Source organism: Lagopus leucura, unplaced genomic scaffold, assembly GCF_019238085.1.
Source record: "Lagopus leucura isolate 7727_CA_CO unplaced genomic scaffold, USGS_WTPT01 Super-Scaffold_100017, whole genome shotgun sequence".
NCBI classification, from domain to species: Eukaryota; Metazoa; Chordata; class Aves; order Galliformes; family Phasianidae; genus Lagopus; species Lagopus leucura.
The window spans coordinates 2,971,040-2,979,768 of record NW_024962271.1 but is presented as its reverse complement, the minus strand read 5'-3'; the positions used below and the strand labels follow the sequence as shown (position 1 = coordinate 2,979,768).

The following is an 8,729-nucleotide window of genomic DNA, read 5'->3' as shown; positions in this document are numbered from 1 at the left end:
AAGAAAAGAAAAGAAAAGAAAAGAAAAGAAAAGAAAAGAAAAGAAAAGAAAAGAAAAGAAAAGCCTGTGAAGCAGAGGCGGGAGGAGGCCCCAAGCACATACCTAGGGGAGGATCAGCCAACTGGAGCCGCCTGGGAGCGCACCGGGGCTAAGCCTGGGATGCAGTGATGGATCCTTTAGTTACGCAGAGTCCCCTTTTGTTCCAGGAACAATTTAGAAACGAACAAACATGCAAACAAAAAGAAGAAGCCACCCCTCACCCTGCCGTGGCCCTCCCACACCCCACTCCCCGGTACTGGTCCCCCCTTGCATGGCACTGTGACACCCCGGCTGGGGCAGCACCCCAACACGTGTGTGTGTGTATGTGCATGTGTGTGCACATCTGGGCAAGGCACTCCCTCCCCACAGCACAGCCCCCAAAGCCTGGGAGGTGACGAGGGCAGCAGGACGGATGCAATGCTGTTACACAGACACCTCACTGCTGAGCAGGTTATTTCCAAGCTGCTCCAATCTGTGGCAGCACTGACCCCAAAGGTGCTCCTGGACAGAAGTGCGTGTCCCTGTGCTCGCTCCTTGGGATGCACAGGTAACTGCCTCCATATGCAGCACCGACATTTCTGCCAGGAAAGTGGAAATGCTGCTGCGAGCATTCCCTACCCTGCTGGAAATGGAAAGACACCGCTCAATTGGTTGGCTGGAAAACTTTTCTTCGTCGTGGTGCAAAAGCACCACTTCCAGCGAACTTCTGCTCTGGTTTCGATTGCCTCCGTGCAATGCATTGCAGGAGAAAAAGCAAAGCAAAGCACATCCACAGGGCTCCAGTGTGAACAGGGGGGAGGCAGTGCTATCCCCGTCCCCCTCCCCACACTGTGACCACAGAGCGGCACCCCTCTGCTGCATCAGAGGACACTGATTTAAAAGAGGGAACTCGGGAAACAAACAGGAAATTAAAAATACACATTTTTTAAAAGTTGGAACAGCAGCGTAGATAGAAAATGAGTGTTTTGGAGTGATAAGATCAAGTGCATCGGGGCACTGAGATGCTGTCATGCTGTGCCGGCTCGTGTTGACCCTGCTGGGGCTGAGGCTGCCTCCATCCCTACACAGGGCCCACTAAGCCCCGGCCCTTTGCTTTGCACTTGCAAAGTTAAGTCACATCCTGGGCTATTTTTACACCGTGCTGGCTTTGAGCTCACCAATCTGAATGCTCTTCGCCCTCCAAGAATGACAAACGCTATTCTCAGTCCTCCCCCACAATTTCAGGCAGGCAAGAATGAAAAGCGGGGAGGTGTGCGGGGCTTTAATCCATTGATTTTTATCTGCTGAGCTCCCCAGAATTCATCAGTTAAGCAGCATTCACACAGCGCTCGAATGCTCCCTCTCCAAAAGCCGCTCAGCTCTGTGCATCCTGGTGTGCAATGCAGGAGCGGAGGCACTGCAATTAGGACTGGGTCTTGTCCCAGCCAAGCAAGCATGGCATTCGCCATAGCTGCAACAGACGGGCCCTTCACAACCCCACCTCTGTGATTCTGAAAGAGCGAAGAAAGTTTGCTAAAAACCTGAGCTCCCAGCACTGTGTCACGTTGCTTTTTTTTTTCCCTCTCCTGTGTGAAATGTTCAGTCCGTCCGTCGGAACAGGTGTCAGAAACACAGGGTCCACTGAGCTCCTCTGGTGATGGGAGCAATAAATAGAGGATTTCCTCTCCGCGCAGCACACGCTGAAAGGATACCGATGTACTTCTGGCATCTGAGCAGATAATTCTGATATATGCATCATTTCCTCCCTAAATCCAGGAAGCAGCTACACTCTGTATCTCATATTAGTATGTTATGTCAAATAGAAATTGGTATTAAAATTATGAATGATTCTCGATCGAGAACTTCCTACGCGCTGAGCAGAGGGAAACAGCTGCACTGAGGCTCTCGGAAAGCAGAGGAGCTGGGAAAGCGTGCTTTGCGCGCTTCAAATCTCCTGCCACGTTTCACAGGGGGTAGTGCTGCGTGGCGTTCTGATTCAGCAGACACATTCTCGAGCTCTGAAAAGGGCAAAGAGGACCTTCTGACAAAGGGAAGTGGTGAGGGGGCTTGCAGAACTCCCTCCCTTCTTTTGGATGCTCTCTGGGATGCTGCTTTTTTTCAGGCAGTGAAAATGGTGAGGCACGAGCGCGGGGACGCTCGGGGAAGAGGGGTTTGCTTTGTTTTAGGAAAAATAATTAAAATAAAGGTAGAGGATGCCGTGGGGTGGGGTGGAGGGATGTGTGCTGTGCTCAGGGCCAGCACGGGGCTGCAGGCATCTCCCGGCAGCGGTCACATGGAAGTTCTTTGTAGCTGAATGGGGACACATCGCAGGGCTGTGATGGCAGTGGACCCTGCGGCACGGCAGCACCCAGCTGCCCCAGTGCTGCACCCCGAGGGGGGCAGGAGGGCAGCCAGAGCCTAGCCAGGGGCGATTCACTGATTAATGAGTGCCGTTCAGAGCGGAGCGGCTCCGTGAGTCCTCGGCAAGCAGTCCTGCAGCAAAGGTGGGTGCTCCCCTGTCATGACTGATAGAGCCCCAACTGATAGAGCTTGGTGTTAGCAGCAGCGCTGTGTGCTTCTGGTTGCTCTTCCCCTTCCCTTGGGAAGATGGTGTGTTTTGGGCTGAAACTCACATGCAGTCCAGCGAAGGCTGCGCTATTTCCTATTCGTAAAGAAAGATTGCAACGCACAATAATATGCAAAACTGGGAGAGATGCAAAGCTCCTTCCCCTCAGCTTGGGTGTGCGATAGGAATTTTCCCTTTTGCACTCAGTCTATTTCTAGGAAGGATTTTTCTTATCGCTGTTCGAACTGCTTCCCGACTCTCACCTATCTCACACCCTAACCCTGCCCTAACCCTGTCCAACAGCAGCCCAAGGACCAGGAGTGGTCCCACGCAGGGCCTCAGGGTTGCACTGCCTTCACCCCATCCCCATACAGAGCCCTCTAGGAGCCCTTTGAGGAGCTGAGCACCCCTGTGAATAAATCTGTGCATCAGTACAGGTTCAGCCCGGTGAGGTGGGAGAAGAATTAAAAAATTAATAAAGAACCCCTGTCTTTATGAGAGGAGATAATTCTCTGATCAGCCAATAGCAACCAGTTTACCCAGAGCTTACACATTAACCAGAAAGTGGAACTCCAATTAACCAGAGTCTGGAGCTTGAACCATTACTCAAACCCCAGTGCAACAGAAGGTCAGATGCCAAAGGGCGCTGGGGAGGGGCGCAGTGCAGCATCACTGCTGGAGACCATGGTGGTGGCATTGGTCTGACCCATAGCAGGGGAGACGCACAGCTCAGGGGGCTCAAGGCTGCACGGGGCAGGGTGGGCACTAGGCAGAGGAGCCTAATAGGTGCTTTTGTTTTGGTGGTAAAGCTGGGAAGATCAACAGTAGGAAGCGGAGGGATAAAAAGGGGAAAAAATTAAAACTGCATTGGGTTGCCGAGCCTGGATTTTGAGATAGAGCCATTGTCCCAGAGGGGCTGCAGCATTCTTCGGAGAGGCTTTAGCACTCTCCGAGGTGGGAGAGGCCCAGAACAGCCTCCTTGCAGGCTCCTGGAAAGGCTGCACTGAGTCAGCAGGGGCTGAGCAGCCCACAGAGCCTCAGTCCCCTCTGACATGGGGATGACATGGGGATGACAGAGGGAACTGAGCGCAGAGGGGCTCGGGGAGCGCACCGCTTCCAGCACGTTGACTGCTGGGGCCGACTGCAAAACTTGGAGGAAGCCCTTTGAATCCTTTGGCTCACTCTGGGCTCTCTAAGGCCTGCAGCAAAATTTTGAAAACAATGACCCAAACAAAACAAACAAACAAACAAAAAAAAAACCACCAGGTGAACGAAAGAATGGCGTGGAACAGGGGGGGAAAGCAAAGAAAGGTAAAAGGAGGCATCATGGGCCTCAATGGCAAGAAGTGCTTCTGCTCTAACGCTCCGTAGCTCTGTGACACGCCAAGCCTGATGAGCTGCCATCCCCGACCCAAGACAGGCACGCTCTGCTGGGATGCGACGGGACGAGGATGCAAAGTGCTCCCTTTGGCTTCGCCCCGTCACCAAGCAGCCCGAATCCTGGGGGCCGTGCCAGGCTGGCGGGGCAGCCCTCCCGCTGGGGCCTCGCAGCGATGCACCCAACCGAGGTCTGCACAGCACCTGGGAGCCCACGGTTCCCATCTACCTGGTTTCTAACGGGTGGCAACGTCGCGTCCGCACAGCGCTATTCCTTTCCCATCTCCCTCCTTCCTATCACCGAGGTCAGCTCCTCAACCAGCCTCAATGCTCCGCCAGCGCTGCTCTGCCAGAGGGGACTGTGCACAACGTGCTAAGAAACGGAGCGCAGAATCAGGGGGGAAAAAAAAAAATGCAGTTTATTATTGTAGATTATTCTCTCTTTCGATATAACCATAGAGTCAAAAATGAAAGGAAAGCACATAGGAACATCACACGTGGTTAGTTAGTAACTCAAGATATAAAACAATTTTGCACAGCAAAATGTGTAAAAGAAAAAAGTAACTGACAAGATTTTTTTATATTTATTGTGGTAAGATTTACTTTCCATTTTTTTTTCTATTTTTCTTTTTTAAAAGACAGGATATCAGTCCCTGAAAATAAAATTTACTGATTATTGCCTTTAAAACTGCGGAATCTTTTTGAAGTTACAGAAAATCCAGTTCTGCACCACAATACAACTGTAAAAAAATCTGCATCATTTTAAAACTGTGCAGTAATGCCATCTTTTATAACTGCATAAATCGTATTAGCGTTCTAAACAGGTTTGTCTTTTTTTTTTTTTTTTTTCCTTTTCTTTTTTTTTTTCTTTTTTTTTTTTTTCTTTTTTGTATTATATGCTTGCAGGTTATATCTTAGTGCAATTCAGTCCCAAATACTTCAATTTTGAAAAAAAAAAAAAAAATCCATACATTTTGAATGTAAAATACCCCTATAGATATAAACAAGGGTGCCTCCCCCCTTTAATACTTTGGTTTTCAAATACAGTCAGTGGTATAGCAAGGACTACATATACCCAACTTATAGGTAAGTTGCAAGCACATGCTGCATAAACTACTTTTTAAAACAGTCCCGTTGCAAATTCTACCCCCCTTTACATCACGACAGTAAACAATTTAGTGCATCAATCTTTAAAAAAAAAAAAAAATAATAATAGAAATCTACATCTAAACAGACCTAACTCTTTCGGATTTATCTATAACATTCCTTTATCTGTAGCATACATTTTAACTGGGCTAACAGATGACAGAAAGTAGAATTAAATTATATACCAGGAACCCAGAGCATTCCACATTTGACCATGACCAAATGTAAAAAGGAAAAAAATAATAAGAAGAAATCAAATCAAAAGATGGGGCAGATCACCTACAGTTAATTGGTTTAGACTGCTTTTAGGCAACAGCACGGTTTCAATGTCCCCCCGAGCGGGATGTGAATTTTGCATTTGAGCATCTTCCCAAAGTTCTTTCTGCGCTTTGTGTTTTTATTCATTCATTTACTTATTTTTTGCCACATCGGGTTACCAACATCCATCCTGGCATGTCTTTCTAAGAGGGAATGCTTCAGTGCATTGGAAAGGAAGTCTGAAGTTCTGAGTGACTCAAAGCAGTTTTAGAGCAGATGCAAACTTTAATGGGGAGGAGGAAGAGGAGGAAGATCAAAGGTTGCACTTTTTTGCTTTCAACCCAAAAAAGTGATGAGGCAATAAAACAAAAGGATGAATGCCATGCCATAATAGTCTCCAAAAGTCCATTTCCAAGCAAAAGGAAAAAAAAAAAAAAAAAAAAAAAAAAAATAATTATACCGTACATGACCAGCATGCAGGGTTTTTTTTGTTTTTTTGTTTTTTTGTTTTTTATTAATATAATGTCTCTTTCTCATAGTCTTTTGAAACAGTTACAGTTCATTGCTGCTAAGACAAAATAGCAAGCGTAATGCATGAGATGAGGATGGGATTCTAATGGCAGACTACAGTCTCACGTTTGGCAGATTAAGGCCAAAACTCACATGGACACACCGAAGGCTGATGCAGGCTGGTTGGGGCAGGTTGAGCTACACCTCTAGTTTCGCACAACAACGCTAAAAACTGATGGAACTCAGCAAGCTGGAGTCTAAAAAAAATTCACTTTTTTTTTTTTTTTGTATTTTTTTGTGGTTTTTGCTTTGTTTTGTGTATTTGTCAGTTTTTTTTTTTTTTAAAAACGTGTTTTCATTTATTTATTTTTCTTTTCGCAAAGCTCAAATCTCATATGAAGAACTCAGGATGGCAAAAAAAAATAATGAAACAACGTCAATATGGTCTGACTCTTTTGGACACAGCAAGCTCAAAGGAAAAAAAATACAAGTCATGAACTTAAAAATATATATATATATATGATGTGGATGGCAGGTTTCAGAGCAAGCTTCATATGAAGAACTGAGTTGGTGGCGAGTTGGGTCTTTTAAATTTAAAAAAAAAAAACAAAACAGCAAGCCCCCACAATAATAATAATAATAATAATAATAAACAGAAAAGAAACTGATGTAGAACTTGAGGTTGGCCAACACGCAGCCGGACCACCTTAAAAAAAAATAATAATAATCAACCCAAAACCCGAGTTTGTCTGAAAGCAGTTTTGAGTTGGAAAACCAAAAAGTGATACAAGGTGGCACGGCGGGTCGGCGCTCTAGCAAAGCCCCCAACAACAACTCACACGGAGAACTTTTAGGTAAGGTGGCAAGGCTGTGGGAACTCACATGAAAAACTCTGGAGAGGAGGGGTTGTCGCTGCTGGATCCGTTTTCTCGGAAGCCATTGCTGACCAGCTTCTCGTACTTTTCCTTGTAGGCGTCCCTCTCCCGGACCAGCCTGGAGATCTCCTGCTTTAGGTGCTCCACTTGCTGCAGCAGCTGGTTCTTCTCCGACTCCAGGACGTGCCGCTGCTGGACCCTCTTGAAGCGGCAGGACTGGGCATAGCCCCTGTTTTTGAGGGTCCTCCTCTTCTGCTTCAGCCGGATCACCTCTTCCTTGCTGACGCCCCGCAGCTGCCGGTTCAGCTCCCGCACCGACATGGTGACCAGCTGCTCGTCGGAGAAGCGGTCGTCGAAGTGCAGGCCGCCGCCGCCGCCTCCTCCTCCGTGGTGCGGGTGGTGCAGCCCCCCGGCGCCTCCGCCGCCGCCGCCGCCGCCTCCGGAGCCCGCGGCCGAGGAGGAGGCGGAGGAGGGCGGCGCGCTGCCCGGCGCCGCGCCGTGGGGGTGTCCGCCGCCGCCGCCGCCGCCGCCGTGGTGCGGGTGGTGGTGGTGGTGGTGGTAGTGGGGCGCGCCGCCCTGCGCCGCCGCCGCGGCGATCACCGCCGACACCACGGCGGCCGCCGAGCCCATCTCCTCGGCCGGCACCGAGCCGCCGGCGGCCGCGGCCAGCTGCTGCCCTCTAGCATAGCCATCGAAGGCGCCGGGCAGCGGGTGGTGGCTGCTGTTGATCAGCGCCTCCACCGCGTCCTCGGGGCTGAAGCCCAGCGCCTCGGGGTTGAGCTGCTGCGGGTAGCCCGTCATCCAGTAGTAGTCTTCCAGGTGGGTCTTCTGGTCGGTGCCGGAGCCGGGGCTGGGCGCCGAGAAGCTGGGGGACGGGGGCACCGAGCTGCAGGGCGTGCTCATCGGGGTGGAAGAGAGCGATCCCCCGGCGATCAAGCGGCCGCACTGGCTGATAATGCGATCGGTCTCCACCGGCTCCTTTTTCACTTCAAACTTCATCAGATCGAAGTCATTAACATATTCCATGGCCAGGGGACTGGTGGGCAGGTCGGAGCCGCTCATTGCCAGTTCTGATGCCATCCTTTTGCTGCTGACAGTCCTCCAGAAAGGGTGCGCTCCGGGAGCGAGGGCGCTGCTCTGCGCTGCCGCCGGGTGAGCCAGCTTTGCTGTCCGTCCGTCCGTCCGCCCGTCCGTCCGTCCGTTCCTCCGCCGCGCCGCGCCGCGCTCCGCCCGCTCCGCGTTATCCCCTGCAGAGCCTCCGCTGCCGCTGCTGCATCAGAGCGAGGGGCTCTGCGCCTTCTGCACGCACGGCTCTTTCCTCCCTTCTCTCTCTTTCTCTCTCGCAAACTGCAGCTGGAAGCGTTCGCGGGTGTTGTTGCGAGGAAATTTTTTTCCTCTCTCTCTCTCTCTTTTTTTTTTTTTTTGCTTTTGTTTTGTTATTTTTAACACTTCATGGTGCCTTTCCTCTGCGCTTTCTCGTGCAAAGTGCAGAGCGAGGAGAGAAGCTCATCGGGGGAAGGAGGAGGGAGAAGAGACCGAAGACAAAAAAAAAAAAAAAATCAAATCAAAGTCGATATATCGCAACCAAAATAACAACAATCATAAAAAAAAAAAAAAAGGAGAGGGAAGAAAAAAAAAAAAAAAACAACCAACAAACCCTCAACCCCACAGCTACGGCAAGAAGATGAAAAATATTTTAAAGGTTTCATCCAGCAGGAGAGTTTAAAAGCATTGCAGAGTTTTATAGCGCTCCTGACGTCACCCTGCAAATGGCAAATGGACTCCGCGGCCGGACCAATGGGCGGCTCCCTCCCAGCGAATATTAGCATAGAACAAGGAAACTTTTGGGAGCTGTCAATCAGGGCCCCATCAGCTGACTGTCAGCTGGGCGAGCCTTAACCCCTTCCTGCCCGCCGCCACCGCCGGACGCACCGGGTAAGCGGCTGCGGGTGGGGACCGCTCCGTCGCGTCGGGACTGC

The 8,729-nt window shown here is 50.1% G+C and overlaps 1 protein-coding gene across 6 annotated transcripts in view; it reads right to left on the bottom strand.

Moving 5' to 3' along the window:
• MAF (MAF bZIP transcription factor) overlaps window positions 1-8,341 on the bottom strand; it is a 157,580-nt gene extending 149,239 nt beyond the window's left edge. For 4 of the 6 annotated variants that reach the window (XM_042877002.1, XM_042876999.1, XM_042877001.1 and 1 more), the window contains exon 1: window positions 6,758-8,341. In XM_042877002.1, the coding sequence (XP_042732936.1) occupies window positions 6,758-7,830 (1,073 nt within the window). In that variant the 5' untranslated portion in view covers window positions 7,831-8,341. Of the gene's footprint in view, window positions 1-102; window positions 195-4,164; window positions 4,335-6,757 lie in introns of those variants that run through there. The other 2 variants (XR_006180159.1, XM_042876996.1) reach the window with 2 other exon arrangements.
• Window positions 8,342-8,729: the final 388 nt, after the last annotated feature.